Source organism: Bos indicus, chromosome 1, assembly GCF_029378745.1.
Source record: "Bos indicus isolate NIAB-ARS_2022 breed Sahiwal x Tharparkar chromosome 1, NIAB-ARS_B.indTharparkar_mat_pri_1.0, whole genome shotgun sequence".
NCBI lineage: Eukaryota > Metazoa > Chordata > Mammalia > Artiodactyla > Bovidae > Bos > Bos indicus.
This window is the reverse complement of record NC_091760.1, coordinates 57,606,285-57,623,848: the sequence shown is the minus strand read 5'-3', so window position 1 is coordinate 57,623,848 and position 17,564 is coordinate 57,606,285. Positions and strand designations below refer to the sequence as shown.

The following is a 17,564-nucleotide window of genomic DNA, read 5'->3' as shown; positions in this document are numbered from 1 at the left end:
AAAATATCAAACACCGTCCAGGCTCTGCAAAGAGGGTGTGGGGTCATAGAGACCCCCCCTGCCCAGGAGAAATGCCCGAGAGAAAGAGTGCAGTCTCCTTGAGAAGCAGAAATGCTGTTGCTCACGGGTGTATCCTGGGGGCCACGCAGAGTCTGAGGCTCAGCTCCAGGTCCGTCAGGCCTCACAAGCAACCTGCTGTTTGTCATACTCTGTGTGGACTTCCCAGCTTCATAATCCTCCTCAACTCTTTCTCACCCTCCTCCTAATCCTTCATCTCCATTTGGAAAGAGCTGGGAACCACAGTTTCAGAGAGGAGGCTCAGAGAGTCCAGGCCAGTCACCACACAGCAAGCCAGAGGGCCTCTTCTCTCTTTCAGCTGTACACAGGACGGGGCTGAAGGATCCTTTCTTCCTCCCTCCTTCTCTCCCTCCTTTCTTTCCTTCCTTCTTTCTTTTTAGAATTCCTGTGGAGGAGGCAGAACCTTTTCACTCCACACAATATGCTACTGGTCTGGCCCACAGACACACTCCATCTATTCAGATGCTCAGTGAGGAAACTCTTCACTCTGCAACTTTCCCAGTGAGCTAGAAGCTGGCCCTCTGAATGTCATTCCTTTTATTCATTTGGGGAAAAGAATGCTTTGAGAGCTGCTTTATATAACTCTCCGCCCTCCCAGGCCAAGGTTAGTCCACTTCCACCTCTCGTCCCCAAGAATCGAGTGTCATCACAGTAAACACCTCTTCTCACACGGCGTGGGGATGTGTGTGCTCTATAATCTGTTCCACTCTTCTGACCCTTGGCAGCTGGCCCCATGCCTGCTGCTCACCACATCTCCTTCGTGACTGCCTTTTTCATTCATTCAACTAGGATTTACCAATGCTGATGTACAGAGTGCTTCTGATGGATTGTGGATTAGGAACCATCCAAAATCATTAGCATTATGGACTAACCAAGATCCAAAACCCATCCAAGTGAGCAATCAGAAGTGGAAAACAAGAATGGAAAGTAAGGTCAACAGTGCAGACCACAGGGAGGAGGTCTCGGAGGCTAGCAGTAATCTCAACTCCCACCTTCCTTCCTGATAGGTTTTGTATAGTGTTCTCAGATTCTGACAAGTGGGGTCTCATCTATGCTTATTAAATAACGTCCACTTCCTCATTCCATTCTTAAACGTCGATGCACATCTTGCTTATAATCTTCTAAGAAAGAGACAAGCTTGCCTTTTTATGTCCCTCTGTTAATATCTTAGACTAGTGGCCTTCAACAGAAAAAGATATTCTCCAGATTGAACCATCTTTCAACAATTTAATATACCATTTACTTCCAATTCTTCAGTACTTGCTTCTCCGGTGAGACCATGGCGTTTCCATGAAGGTGTCTAATGATATTGTGACGTGGGATTCAGAGCTTTGAATGTGGGTGAACCACAGCGAGGAAACATGCAGCAACCCTCATTTTTATAGTTTGCTTCCATGACTTTTTTTCCCAGCTTCTCTATCTGCTCACAAAGGGTAGGGACTGGGTGACCTCCACGGACATGGAAGATCGCCTGCTCAGAAATCAAAGCAAGCTGTCTGCCCCACCTGGTTCCCCCGTTTACCGTCACAGCTCTGCCTTCCGGACGTGCTCAACTTATCATAGGAGCAGAGGGATCCTGGATCAAGCCCCAGAGTTTCACAACCAGCCATGTTCTGATCATGGAAATCCTGCTGCAAAACACCCAGCACGAACTCCTCACTCATCACATACTTCATAAAACTGTCATCTTCAGGAGGAACCCTGAAGTGCAGGCGGAAGATTATTGTGGCGTTTTCACCACTGAAAGGCAAACCAAACAGAGACAATAAACATATCAACAGAACCACACTGCAACTCAGGAAATTGATTTTAGCAAAAACATCTTTTGAGTTCTACATGCTCTCCCAGTATAAAAAAACAAAGAGTGTACTACCCTAGAAGAGCCCTTGTCAATGCACCTATCATACAAAATTGCAGTTATCCAAACCTCCTCCTTTCACCTAAAACCCAACCCAGAGAAGCCTGCCATGAGAGGCCATGCAGGAGAGGCTCCAAGAGCTGCCTAACACCACGCTTTGCTTAGAGGCAGGCCAAGGCAGCCCTTGTCTCCCTGGTCTCCCTTCTCCCACAGGTGCTTGTCAAAGCTATCCAGTTTAACCAGTTCATCACTTAACCTATAAAATGGCCCAAGTAGGGCCCAGAGCTCCCTGCGTTGGCAGGATACACAATCCTAAACTCCCCAGATGGCACTGGGTACCTGCAGCATATCTTACCTCCCTGTTTTGTCCCCAAAGTGAGAAACTGTTTCTGTCCTGTTTCTACTTCCCACAGTTTTGCAATTCTCAGTAAGGGGACCTAGGAGAGGGAGTTTTTCTCTTTCTAGAACATATTCTCCTACTTCTAAAAGAAAAATAATCATACGGCTATCCTCAGCTAATCAATGGTCTACACAGCTTGTTAAATGCTACCTCCCCATTTAGAATTCTCACAATTATCCTTTGGTTCAAGAAGGCCAGATTTTTTTTTTAAAGGCCTAGTTTAAGAGGTAGCAATAAAATATTTAAGAGTGGTCTCATGTGAGACTCTCACCCAAGGGTAAGTTTTGCAGTCAAGCCAGTCCCAGTAATGAATCAGAACATTGTCCCTGCCAACGACTGGCAAAGAGCTCCCTCTAGTGGCCAGAGATCACATAGCCCAAACGAACAGAGATCATTCTGTCGTTTTTGAGATCACATTCAAGTACTGCGTTTCGGACTCTTTTGTTGACTATGATGGCTACTCCATTTCTTCTAAAGGGATTCTTGCCCACAGTAGTAGATATAATGGTCATCTGAGTTAAATTCACCCATTCCAGTCCATCTTAGTTCACTGATTCCTAAAATGTCCATGTTCACTCTTGCCATCTCCTGTTTGACCACTTCCAATTTGCCTTGATTCATGGAACTAACATTCCAGGTTCCTATGCAATATTGCTCTTTACAGCATCAGACCTTGCTTCTATCACCAGTCACATCCACAACTGGGTATTGTTTTTGCTTTGGCTCCGTCTCTTCATTCTTTCTGGAGTTATTTTTCCACTGATCTCCAATAGCATATTGGGCACCTACTGACCTGGGGAGTTCATCTTTCAGTGTCCTATCTTTTTGCCTTTTCATGCTGTTTGTGGGGTTCTCAAGGCAAGACTACTGAAGTGGTTTGCCATTCCCTTTTCCAGCAGACCACATTTTGTCAGAACTCTCCACCATGATCCATCCGTCTTGGGTGGCCCTACCCGGCAAGGCTCATAGCTTCATTGAGTTAGACAAGGCTGTGGTCCATGTTCCAAATAGGAAAAGGAGTACGTCAAGGCTGTATATTGTCACCCTGTTTATTTAACTTATATGCAGAGTACATCATGAGAAATGCTGGGCTGGAGGAAGCACAAGCTGGAATCAAGATTGCCAGGAGAAATATCAATAACCTCAGATATGCAGATGACATCACTCTTATGGCAGAAAGTGAAGAAGAACTAAAGAGCCTCTTGATGAAGGTGAAGGAGGAGGGTGAAAAAGTTGGCTTAAAGTTCAACATTCATAAAACTAAGATCATGGCATCCAGTCCCATCACTTCATGGCAAAAAGATGGGGAAACAGTGGATACAGTGGCTGACTTCATTTTTCTGGGCTCCAAAATCACTGCAGATGGTGACTGCAGCCATGAAATTAAAAGACGCTTACTCCTTGGAAGGAAAGTTATGACCAACCTAGATAGCATATTCAAAAGCAGAGACATTACTTTCCCAACAAAGGTCCATCTAGTCAAGGCTATGGTTTTTCCAGTGGTCATGTATGGATGTGAGAGTTGGACTGTGAAGAAGGCTGAGCGCCAAAGAATTGATGCTTTTGAACTGTGGTGTTGGAGAAGCCTCTGGAGAGTCCCTTGGACTGCAAGGAGATCCAACCAGTCCATCCTAAAGATCAGTCCTGGGTGTTCACTGGAAGGACTGATGTTGAAGCTGAAACTCCAGTACTTTGGCCACCTCATGTGAAGAGCTGACTCATTTGAAAAGACCCTGATGCTGGGAAAGATTGAGGGCAGGAGAAGGGGATGACAGAGGATGAGATGGTTGGATGGCATCACTGACTCAACGGACATGGATTTGGGTGGACTCCAGGAGTTGATGATGGACAGGGAGGCCTGGTGTGCTGCGGTTCATGGTGTCGCAAACAGTCGGACATGACTGAGCGACTGAACTGAACTGAACTGAACTTCATGCTTTGGGGTTAGGGAGTCCTTTTGGGTAATTCATGATGACTGTCCACCTTCAGAGAGAGACTGTAATACTTTACATTCTTACCTGAAGTCCATGACTTCAACTGAAGTGAAATAGCGGTTCAGAGCTGGTGAATCACTGTACACGTGTGTAACCTAAAACAAACAGGGACAAGTTAACAACCACACAACACAGCCAGATCACACTGCATATCACCTGACAAAGCAAAACCACTCCTAGGTGATGGAAATTCCACCCTAGGGAGGAATGAACTTACCAAGAGGCTCTGGGTGAAGAAAGAGGAAGAGGGTGGGCCCCACACCAATCTAAATTCAAGTTGGCACTCATTTAAAGGGACCTCATTTGTAAGGCGGAGAAGGCAATGGCACCCCACTCCAGTACTCTTGCCTGGAAAATCCTTATGGAGGGAGGAGCCTGGAAGGCTGCAGTCCATGGGGTCACTGAGGGTCTGACACGACTGAGCGGCTTCACTTTCACTTTTCACTTTCATGCATTGGAGAAGGAAATGGCAACCCACTCCAGTGTTCTTGCCTGGAGAATCCCAGGGATGGCAGAGCCTGGTGGGCTGCCGTCTGTGGGGTCGCACAGAGTCGGACACGACTGAAGTGACTTAGCAGCAGCAGCAGCAGTTGTAAGGACCAGGTGATCAGGCTGGGATTTTCAGCATCTCTTGCACGTTGAGCTGTGACTTGTGGTCTGACTGGTCAACAGCCTGAGCCCACACAGACCCAAGCACCACGGGAAGGAGAGAATCTCTAAGGGGCTGAGAAGACTGAGAACAGGCAACTCAAGGGCCTGCATATCACCAGACAAAGGAAGGCCTCTTCTGTCCTTTCCCTGGAACTTCACTCCAAGGAGACACAGCCATGCGGTTTCTGGATAATGCAACCAAATGAGTGGTACAATTGCAAAGACACAAAGTCCTTATTTTAGCCATCAAGTGTTGCAACCATAAAAAATAAGGACACCTGTGTTCCCACTACCCACATTTCATGCCTTCACATTTTACCATATGTAGCTGAGCCCTTTACCTGAAGAAACACAGCACAGCTAAAGTTATTCTCACACACTATTCCACTGTCCTCTCTCCCTGCCCACTACTAACCACTGTCCTGAAGCTGTCATGTATCTTTTCCGCTCATGTTTTTATGAATGTAACATTCCCTTGTGTAATCATAACTATACATAATTTTTTTTTTTTTTTGGCTGCTCCACACAGCATGCTGGATCTTAGTTTTCCAACCAGGAATAGAACCCATGCCCCCTGCATTGGAAGTGTAGTCTTAACCACTGAACTGCCAGGGAAGTCCCCAAAGACTTGATCTTTTTAGAAATACATATATAAATTCAATGCATGTTTTTATCCAAATACATGAATAAAATGCACACCTTCTACACCTTCTCTGACTTTTTTCACTCAAATCACGTTTGCAGTTTACCCACAATGGTCCCTTGGAGAGCAAGGAGATCAAACAGTCAATCCTAAAGGAAATCAACTCTGAATATACACTGACAGGACTGATGCTGAAGCTGAAGCTCCAGTACTTTGGCCATCTGATTTGAAGAGCCAACTCACTGAAAAAGAAAAGACCCTGATGCTGGGAAAGATTGAAGGCAGGAGGAGAAGGGGATGACACAGGACGAGATGGTTGGATGGCATCACCGACCCAATGGACATGAGTTTGAGCAAGCTCCAGGAGATACTGAAAGACAGAGAAGCCTGGCGTGCTGCAGTCTGCGGGGTGGCAAAGAGTTGAACACAACTGAGGAACTAAAAAGCCTCTTGATGAAAGTGAAAGAGGAGAGTGAAAAAGTTGGCTTAAAGCTCAACATTCAGAAAATGAAGATCATGGCATCTGGTCCCATCACTTCATGGGAAATAGATGGGGAAACACTGGAGACAGTGTCAGACTGTATGTTTTGGGGCTCCAAAATCACTGCAGATGGTGACTGCAGCCATGAAATTAAAAGACACTTACTCCTTGAAAGGAAAGTTATGACCAACTTAGATAGTGTATTCAAAAGTAGAGACATTACTTTGAAAACAAAGGTCCGTCTAGTCAAGGCTATGGTTTTTCCAGTGGTCATGTATGGATGTGAGATTTGGACTGTGAAGAAAGCCGGGCACCGAAGAATTAATGCTTTTGAACTGTGGTGTTGGAGAAGACTCTAGCCCTGGGTGGTCTCTGGAAGGAATGATGCTAAAACTGAAACTCCAGTACTTTGGCCACCTCATGTGAAAAGTTGACTCATTGGAAAAGACTCTGATGCTGGGAGGGATTGGGGGCAGGAGGAGAAGGGGACGACAGAGGATGAGATGGCTGGATGGCATCACCGACTCAATGGACATGAGTCTGAGTGAACTCCGGGAGATGGTGATGGACAGGGAGGCCTGGCATGCTGCAATTTATGGGGTTGCAAAGAGTCAGACACGACTGAGCGACTAAACTGAACTGAACTGAACCGAGCAACTAAACAACACAATGTACATCTAGATGGAGGTCATTCAGTCTGACTCCTAACTCTGCAGAGATTCCGTGAAGTGACAGCTTCACCCCCTCTCTCCCCATCCTGGTGGCCATGTGCTTTGTTTCCGACTGTCTCCTGCCACGACTGTGCTGAGGTGATCTGCTTGAACATCCCTAAGCCTCTCTTCTCATACAGGTATGAGATTTCCTAGGCCATATACCAAGAGGTGGACTTGGGTCTAAGAGTTAGCACATCTCTACCTTAACTCTTTCTGAATTGCACTCCATTTCACTGCCTCCCAGCAATGCACAAGTGCCCTATTGCCCACAGCCTTGCCAGCATTTAAGGTTACCATATTTTTCAATTTTTGCCAATCTGATGAGCTTTCATTGTGTTTCACACTGTCATATTGCGTTCTAGTGAGGTTGAGCATCTTTTCATGAAAAGATGGAAGGATGTCTGATGAAAATCCTTAACTCTGTGGGATTTCTCACCTTTGAATTGTCTGTTAGTGTTCTTTCTCTCGGGCTGCATTTTTCTTACCCAAACTGATTTACACTCTGGATACTAGCTGTTGGTTTTATGTCACAGATATCTTCTCCCACTCTTTGATTAGTCTTTCCATCATGTTTCAGAGATGTAAAACCTAACCTATAGTATCCCAGAACTTGTGGCTGAACATATTTACATTGCATCTCTTCAAAAGTATTACTTTGAAGTTTAAATGCCTTGTTCTTAGCAGGCAGGACAGTGCTGGGATCTGGGTACACCCCCAGCACGAATCCAGCTCTGAGGCTGGAAGCAAGACTGTAGCTAGATCCACTCCTGCCGGCCTGAAGCCTCAGCCTTAACGTCATTCTGGAAATTTCACCCCCATGGTTCCTCTGTGCTGAGCTCGGTGTGCCCAGCTGCACCCATCATGGCTTGTCGCCTCACTGCTTTATTCTGCAGCAAACAGCAGAACTACCCCCAAGGAAAACCTGCCGGTCGTCTCCCCCCCACCCTCAGCAGAATCTCAAGGAGGCTGCATCCGTTGTTTGCTCCCACTACAGTCACTGGTGACAATCCAATTTCTCTGAGGCAGAGCGGAGGGGTTGAGAGCACTTCCCTGTCACTATGGCTGTCGTCTGCATAAGAAACTGACATAAGAGGCACTGCTATCTCTGCTCTCTGTTCCCTTTGTGCTGATTAAAAAAAAAAAATTCTAGGCATTTAGGAAGGTTGCAAAACATGCCCTAGATCACTCTGCTAGTAAGGAATCTAGTCCTGGATGTTAGACACTAAGCCCAGCGTCCTCACGTTTTACCACACAACCCAGTGGAGATGGAGCGAGGAGGACAGTGTCTCCAGTACAAGGATGAAAGCAGCATAAAAAGTGTCAAGAACTCTGTGGGGAAAATGACTGGGCCATCTTAGAGTTTTTGAGCCCCAGAGAAAGTTGCCAACAGGCCAAAAGTCATTTAGAAAACCCGGAGGTTGGAGCAGTCCCAGGACTGCTCAGAACAGGGAGGAGGATGAGGATGCTAGAGAGGGCATTTTTTCTCAAGAGCTAAAAATAACAACAATAACAACAACAATATCCCTCTCTTCCTTTTATTTTTTTAATTTCAATTGCAGGATAATTACTTTACAATATCATGATGGTTTTTGCCAAACATCAATATGAATTGGCCATAGGTATACACGTGTCCTGGTCATCCTGAAGCTCCCACCCACCTCCATCCCCACCCTATCCCTCCAGGTTGTCACAGAGCACCAGCTTTGGGTGCCCTGCGTCATACATCAAACTCCACCTGGTTATCCCTCTCTTCCTTTTAGACTGAGCTTCATTTGTCAGAAATTATGTCTGTCCTTCCTTCTTTGTTCCCTCCCTCTCCTTCTTCCTTTCATTAATTCTTAGGTGCCTAAGCACTGTGTTTTTTTGCACACTGATACTCAGAAAAAGTTTTAAAATTTCATGTTAAGAGATGGAGTGGTATACTAGGTCAATTTCAGTGTCCACTCTAACATTTTTGTTTGTGGCACCATCACCTACTATGATTAGGAAATATTTACATATTTAGGAGCTGTCAACCACGCTACTTTGGGATCAAAAAAGTGAAAAGAGGCGCTCCTCACCCCTTGCTCTGGTGTTTCCCAAATTGTGCCAGTGAGGCTGAATGCAAACGGAGCTTTGAGCGCAAGTGAGCTGATCACCAGAGTCAGGCACAGTGGCTCATCAGAAACCAGTTTCCATTATTTATAATGGGGCTTTCCAGGTGATCCAATGGTTAAGAATCCACCTGCCAATGCAGGAGACTCAGGAGACAGGGCTTCAATCCCTAGGTGGGAAGATCTCCCAGAAAAGGAAATGACAACCCACTCCAGTATTCTTGCCTGGAAAATTCCACAGACAGAGAAGCCTGATGGGCTACAGTCCATGGGGTCACAAAGAGTCAAATACAATTGAACGCGCACACACACAATTTACTATAGCCAAGATATGGGCACAACCTAAGACTCCATCAACAGATGAATGGACAAAGAAGATGTGGTATATGTAGGCAATGGAAAACTACTCAACCATTAAAAAGAATGAAATTCTGCCATTTGCAACAACATGGATGGACTTGGAGGGTATTGCACTAAGTGAAATAAGTCAGAGAACGACAAATACTGCATGATATCAATTATATGTGGGATCTAAAAAATAAAAGAAATGAGTAAATATAACAACAAAAAAGAAACAGACTCACAGATGCAGAGAACAAACTAGCGGTTATCAGGGGAGAGCGAGAAGGGGGAGGGGCAAGATGCGGGTAGGGGCTTAAGCAGTACAAACTACTATATATAAAATAAACAGGCGATAAGGATATATTATATAACACAGGGAATATAGCCAATATTCTTTAGCAACTATAAGTGGAATGTGACCTTAAAAATTGTGAATCACTATGTCATACACCTGAAACATATAATACTGTGTGTATCAACTATATCTCAATTTTTTTAAAGTGATAATGTTAAAAAAAGAAAAAAAAATCTTCCAGAGGAAGAGGATACGTCCCCTGCATTATCAGAGGGGCCAGCGCTGACTCTGGCATCGAGCAGGTAAGCTGAGCTATGACGCCGAGTAGCTACCGGGCTAGCTTAAGCTGAGTTATCGGCCCAACCCAAACAGAAGGAAACTGGCACTGAGATATGAGAGGAGCCAGGAAAACTGTGCTTAGAAAAGCAAGACAATAAAGCAAAACAGAGGGCGCAGTGTTTCAGTATCCATTTCCATTTACTTTCCAAACCTGGAAACTGGCCTAAGTGGAAGAAAAGGGTTCTCAATCTGACAGTAAGATAGTAATATCTCCAAGTTCCCCATTTTTTTTTTCCTGAACATTTGTTGGGAAACCAGAGAGCAGAAGTTTCTTCACCTCACTGCACCTTATGTTTATCATCTGCAAATCAGATAATACTTTTTAAAAATGCCTTAACAAAGTTCTTTATATGCATCTGTGGGTATACAGGGAAAGTGAGGTGATTTCCATTTATCACAGTAGGAACCAACTCAAAGAGGCCTGTGGACTTGCCCCAGAGACCCACTAGTCCCTGTTCCTCAGCCATTATACCACGATGAACTAAAAACACCTGCAGAATCTGCTTACATCTGCTTCTATGACCAGAGAGATGGCTTGTGAGTGCCTGATGTCCATCTCCCTCTGACACAGAGGCCAGTCTGGAACAGTGACACCTGTGGATCCTGGCTCACTCGGTCTCTCCTCGGCCAATGCAAATCCCTCAATCAAAAAAGTGAAGAAGAGGGGACTTCCCTGGCCATCCACTGGTTAAGACTCTGCCCTTCAGGAAATAAAGGGAACTCACCCCGTTCAACCTATCTACCATAGGGACAAGAGTGACAGACAGCAGGCTGGTCATGCGTAGAGTTCTCAGAAACTTTCCTGGGTCTGACTGTGAACCACTCTGTCTTTGACAGGGTAACCAGGGCCGCTCCAACCAACCCTTGTGGTCTTACTGCAGAGCCCCCATAACACACAGAGGCTCCTTCTCCTGCATTCCCTGCTCCATGAATGATGTCACCATCCACCCACGTGGTCACCCAACCAGAAGTCTGGAGCCATGCTCTCCCTCAGCCCACATCCTACCAGCCATGAAATCCTATTGAGGTAACAGACCTCTGAAATCTCACCTGAACCTCAATTATCTCCCCTGACATTGCCCTAATTCAAGGCTCCCTCACTTGTCACCCAGATTATTGCAATACCTTCTAACTAAGCACTCCACCTCCAATGTTTTCCCATCACCAGAGAAAGACTAAAATGAGAAACTGACCATGTCAGCCTGCAGATTAAAATCTTCCAGGACCTCACCAAAGAACCAGAGGTCATGATCTGACCCCTTCCTTTCCGTTCAGCCTCACCTCTGCATTTCCGCTACACAGCATGTGGAGGTCATAGCACACTGCTGGGCAGATACCCTTGTGTCCTCTGCTCTCTAATCTGGAATACCCCTACTTCACATTTCAAGGCTCATCCTGAGTATCGCCTCCTCCAGGAGGCCCTCCAAGCCTCCATCCCTCCTCTGTGGCTGTAAATCACACTGTACATATCTCGGTGATGGAACATACCACACTGCTCATAACTATTTAATTGCTTCCTCTTCTTGGACTTTGAGCCCCCTTTGAGGGCACAGCCTCTGTGGCCCTGGCACTAAGCATGTTGTCTAGCACCTCACAGACCCTCAATAAAATTTCAGGTTGAATCAAACCTAAGACCAAAGTGAGGAACAGAATACTGTCCTCCAGGACACATTCAGCTGGAGACCAGGGCTCTTCCTTCCAGCTTTGCGCTACAGAAAATCTATTTCTAAGCACTGGTTTCTGCCAGTATCCAAAGAATCCAAGCTTGAAGCTACTTACTGGCTAGCTCTAACCCAGCTGCTCCAGAAGAATTCACACTCTAATGCTAAGAACTTAGTAACAATACATAAGGTAACTTACCCGCTTCTCAAGCATGTCAGGTAATTCCTCTTCAGAAACACACTCCTCTGGAATCTTTAGCATGACCAAGAATGTTTCATTTGATGACAATTCAAGTATTTCATTTTCATCTTCATCGATATAAGTTACTAAACAGAATGGGGGGGTGGGATAAAAAGTAAAAGTAAGCACATGCATAAAATAAACATTCATCCCATTGGCTGCTATACTTAAATAAACGAACAATGAGTATTCATCAAGCCTAATCACAGTAAGCAAGTATGAGCAGAAATGCTTTCTTTTTCTCGGGTAGGTTGAATAAACACAGGGGCTTGCTTCCATCACAATAAAATTTTGTTTCTTTATCTGATGTCATAGGGTGCTCAGATTCCATTGAACACAGACTGGGTGAAGGGAGCTGGAAGAGGTGGGAAGAACATGAATTTCTTTGTCAAACTGACTCTTGCAGCTTAGCTACTTTCACTGGTGTCAAGGCAGGTGCTAGTGATGGCCAACAAACAACAGGAGATGGGGTACAGGAGCAGAGCAAGGAATTTCCCTGAATCCCCTGTGGTTTGGTACCCACGCTGAGGACATGACATCATTGAGACCTGCTCCTGGGTTAGAATCTGAGCTAGTGAGCATGAAGTCATCACTCTCCAGGATGTCCCACGGGGGGAATGTTGACACACTCTGTTTGTAGAAGGAACCCAAACTGCACTCAGAGTCCCAGGGCCCATGGGACTTACATTCCTAAGACAACAGTTCTGTGCTGCTTGCGTTCCAAGGACTGTGAGCTAACTGATTTTTAAGTAGTTAGAGCCAAAGGAAAAACAAACAAAGTCGGCAGCCAGGAACTTGAAGCTGGCACACTGGCACTCATTAAGCTGCCCTGGCTCCCTGCCAGCACCACTTGGGGACCACTTCTCCAACCCTGAGAAGAGCGTGGGTGGGAGGAAGCAGGTGTTTGTGGGCCATGGCTTCTCTGTAATCCCGTGCCTCAAACATAACATTATCAGTCTCTTTACTGGACTTTGCAAAGGCCACCGTGGCATCGATTCTGGGTTTATGAGGCAAGTGAGAATCCAGGTCCTTATTCCCTGGGGAAGTCTGAAGCGTGAGCCACAAGGATCAAGGGAAGTTGCAGAAGAGTTAACAGAGCAGGTCGGAGGCTGCCAGCCTTGGCAAGGCCGGTGCAAGGTTTGACCCCTTACTGGAATCTGGAACTTGGATTCCCAGAGAATTCCCATGTTCCCTGATAAGAGTGGCTAGCTGTGCCTCAACTGTTTACAGAAACAGCATGCCGAGCCTCTCCTTTCCTTCTGGGAGTCTGGGGTTTTAGTAGGTGCCAGGCAGAGCCTGCCCATGTGACCAATCCCAATATAAACTGAATCTCTAATGAGCTTCCTTGGTGGACAAGACTTCACATGTTGTTGTCACAATTCATTGCTGGAGGAATTAAGTGCATTCTGTGTGACTGCACTGGGCGAGGATTCTTGCAAGTTTGCCCCTGGTTTCCTCTATATTTTGCTTTATATCCTTTAGCTGTAATAAGTCATAATCACCTTTATAATATATGCTGAGTATCATGAGTCTTATCAGCAAATCGATGAATCTGGGAATAATCCTGGGGACCCCAACACAGGGAATTATCCCTGCATCATTATTTGTTGTAAGTCATCATGTTATTTTGTCTGAGAATGAAAAGTTATGCCCTCAGGAATTTCCTGGTGATCCACTGGTTAAGACTTGGCACTTCCACTGCTATGGTCCTGCATTCAATCCCTGGTCAGGGAACTAGGATCCCACAAACCACCAGTCAAAAAAAAAGGCTTATGGCCTCAAAGCAGAAAACTTGCAAAGTATAGAAAACTGCAGCAAAGCAAAAAAAAATTACTAATAATTCTTTAATCAAAAGGTCTCCCCCTATATTTTATATATTTGAGGTCTTAATGAAAAGGTAATTTGTATATTGCTTTTTATTGTTTGCTGCCTTCATTGCTTCGGAGAAGGCAATGGCACCCCACTCCAGTACTCTTGCCTGGAAAATCCCATGGACGGAGGAGCCTGGAAGGCTGCAGTTCATGGGGTCGCTAAGAGTCAGACACGACTGAGCGACTTCCCTTTCACTTTTCACTTTCATGCATTGGAGAAGGAAATGGCAACCCACTCCAGTGTTCTTGCCTGGAGAATCCCAGGGACGGGGGAGCCTGGTGGGCTGCCGTCTGTGGGGTCGCACAGAGTCGGACACGACTGAAGTGACTTAGCAGCAGCAGCAGCTCTCATTGCTTATCGGCTTGATTCTTTTGTTGCTGTTACAAACATATCAAAAGGCATTTCCCATGTGTTCAAAATTCCTTGCAAAGATTATTTTAATGGCTACATTATTGTCCTAAAATAATTTAATATTTTCAGCTTTCCAAAGTTATAAATAATGCTGCATTGGGTATCTTTGAGCTCTACACCCTCCGTGTGCATTTCCAGAGTAGATACCATTACCTCAGAAAAGAATAGGGATGCCAGAGAATGGATACAGGAGTCACAGAACTGCTGAACTCAAGGGCACTAAGAAATGCCAAGTTCACCATTGTATACACTTGCCTCCTTTGCCATAGGCTAATTGACCATAATTGCATGGGCTTATTTCTGGCTTTCTATCCTGTTCCATTGATCTATATTTCTGTTTTTGTGCCAGTACAATACTGTTTTGATGAATATAACTTCGAAAGACAGGGAGCCTGATTCCTCCAGTTCCTTTTTCCTTTCCCAAGGTTGCTTTGACTATTCAGGGTCTTTCCTGCTTCCACACAAACTTAAAAAAATTTTGTTCTAGTTCTGTGAAAAATGTCATTGGTAATTTGATAGGGATTGCAGTGAATCTGTAGACTGTGTTGGACAGTATGGTCACTTTGACAGTATTGATTCTTCTGATCCAAGAACACGGTACATCCTTCCATCTGTTTGTGTGTTCTTTGATTTCTTTCATCAGCGTTTTATAGTTTTCAGAGTAAGGGTCTTTCACCTCCTTAGGTAGGTTTATTCCAAGATATTTTATTCTTTTTGGTACGAAAGTAAATGTGATTGTGTCCTTAATTTCTCTTGCTGATCTTTCTTTGATAGTGTATAGAAATGCAACAGATTTTTGCATATTAATTTTGCATCCAATAACTTTACCAAATTTATGAATGAGCTCTAGTAGTTTTCTGGTATTGTGTTTAGGATTTTCTAAGTATAGTATCATATCATCTGCAAACAGTGACAGTTTTACTTTTCCAATTTGGATGCCTTCTATTAAGAAATGCTGAGATCAAAAAGAGGTCTCCAATAATAGCTCTACTGTAATAACTTGTACTTTCTGAATAATGACTCTGTACAAGAACTAGCTAAAGAGTTGTGTTTGTTAAAATAGTAACAACAGCCACAACAGGCTCACCCAGTCAGCAGAATCTTTATGTTATTAATGAGATTTAATCTGGGCAGTGTTTCCAGGTAGAGAAAATGTCTTTTAAAAATCATAGTACATACAAAAGTACATTGCTGTTGTTGTTCAGAGTGGCCCAGTTGTGTCCAACTCTTTGTGACTCTGTGGATTGCAGCATGCCAGGCCTCTTTGTCCCTCACCATCTCCCAAAGTTTGCCCAAGTTCATGTCCATTGTTGAGATTTAATCTGGGCAGTATTTCCAGGTAGAGAAAATGTCTTTTAAAAATCATAGTACATACAAAAGTACATTGGAAATACACAAAAATAGCTCTTTGACAGAAATATAAGAAATGAGCCCAGAGAGGGAGGCCTTAAATGCCAGATGTCTTCAGGAGATAATGGAAGTTGTTAAATGTCTCCCAGGAAGGAGACAGGGGAAAATCTGTTGGTGATGGGATGAAATGGAACTGGGGGAGATTGGAGGTAAAGAAGCCACTGGACACAAGAATAGGAAAGACAGATTTCAGTTGACAGCAGTGAGAAGAGGAAGGAAGATTTCAATCGACAGCAGTGAGGAGAGGGAAGAGAAAGACCAGGATGGTGGAAACAGAGCTGACTGTAAAGGCAGCCAGACTTAGTTTGAATTCCACCTCAGCCAGGCACAAGCCAAGTGACTTAAGTCATTTAAATCTCCGAAGCAGTTTGCTCAACAGAAATACCAATGCCTACACTGTAGGTGACGGTAAAGGTAAGAACCACCACATTCAGCAGGAAGCCTAGAAGTAGGTGGGTAGTCAATGTTGAAAGTTACTATCAAGACACTAGGAATGATTGATAAGACCTAGTCATTATCTAGCTATAGGAGAGAAGAAGAAATCAAAAATGTTCCAAAGAATCAAGCGTGGGTAACAGAAGAATAATAGCTGCTTTATTAAGAGTTATACACAGACATCCTGCTATGCACTTGTAGTTTTTAACCTCATGTAATCCTCCAGTCAACCTTATGAATTAAATATTCATGTTTTCATTTTAAAATGAAGACATTCTTAGAAAAAAGGCTCAATTTGCTTAGGTCAATTGAGCTAGTTTAGTAGGAGAGTCAGGGTACATTTACAGACACAGATTCAGAAATCACTTATATTTTACAAATGAGGAAACTGAGGCCAAGAACATTGAAGAATTTGCCTAAAGTTACACAATTGGATGATATAAACCTAGTTTAATGATTCACCATGAAAATATGAAGGGTGAAGAAGGGGATTCCCACAAATAGTAGTTTCAGATGAACAATGATAAAGAGGGTGATAGTTATTTCCAGGTAGAGAACTCCAGCAAAGAGTATGACTAAAACTCAGGAAAAACGTGTGCATGAACTTCTTGGAGTCATCTCCAAGGTGGGGATGGCCGCTGCCTTGGGACTAAACAAACTTCTCAAGGGAAAGAACAAATGAGAAAAGTCAGAAACCTGAAGATACGCCTCCTGCAACCACAACACAGAGGCCAAAAGCAGAAATAAAGCCTGGGAGTTCTGAAGGTCTGGAAGAGTACAACACAGCTGGGAGACCTGGCAGCTGCAAACAGGGCAGAGAGGGGGAGGGAGAAAGACCACTGGGCTTCATCATCAGACACTTGCTGTTGACCTTAGGAAGAGAATTTGGGACCAATGGACACAGTGGTGTAGGAGTACAGATCTCTCTTTCTAGAAGTTTGCCGGTGAAAAAACAGAGAAAAATATCTAAATGAAGTAGCAAGATGCTGATGGAAGACTGCTCTGAAGGAGAGACTACGAGCACATTTGAAGAGGCCCAAGAGGATGCTTTTAGAGAGGGTGTGCAATATCTGGAAGTCCACAGGTCGGAAGAAGCTGGAGAGGACACTATGGAGAGCACAGGTGAAGAAGTTGGTCTTAGGAAGGCAGAGGATCATATGATACATGAGGGAAAGAGAAGCAGGGGAAAATGCAGAGAAATTTCAAGGTCCTGGACTGTGAAGTTCCTGCTCCCAAGGACCTTGCTGTCTGCCTAGGATTTTCCCAAAGTCACCCTATACCAGGGAGCAACCTGTGCGACCTGTTTATCTACCAGGACTGTGTGATGTTGTAAGATGCAGTTCTTATTCCCAAGATCTGGTAAGAGAGCTGGGAGACATCACATAAGCATTTCTAAACTATTAAAAATGGTCACCTTTCAATCACATTTCTAAGCATCTACCTACTTGTCACAGTTTGCATTCTGTAACATTTAAAATATTTTTGCCCAAACCAAGGAAGGGTTTCACTAGTTAAGGTGTTCCTAGGATCGTTCCTCTGCCTGGTTGGGATAGATTAGTAAAGAAAGCAGAGTCCTTGAGGATGCTTAACTGATTCTTCAAATTATCCAGACAGGAAAGGACTTAGAGAGAAAGTGAGGGAGACAGA

The 17,564-nt window shown here is 44.4% G+C and overlaps 1 protein-coding gene across 1 annotated transcript in view; it reads right to left on the bottom strand.

Moving 5' to 3' along the window:
• The window catches only part of C1H3orf52 (chromosome 1 C3orf52 homolog), a 41,483-nt gene that overhangs the window by 4,482 nt on the left and 19,437 nt on the right, over window positions 1-17,564 (bottom strand). The window contains exons 3-5 of the mRNA XM_070787682.1: window positions 11,748-11,875; window positions 4,355-4,425; window positions 1,601-1,818 (exon numbers count right to left, since the gene is read on the bottom strand). Of these exons, the coding sequence (XP_070643783.1) occupies window positions 1,601-1,818; window positions 4,355-4,425; window positions 11,748-11,875 (417 nt within the window). The remainder of the gene's footprint in view (window positions 1-1,600; window positions 1,819-4,354; window positions 4,426-11,747; window positions 11,876-17,564) is intronic.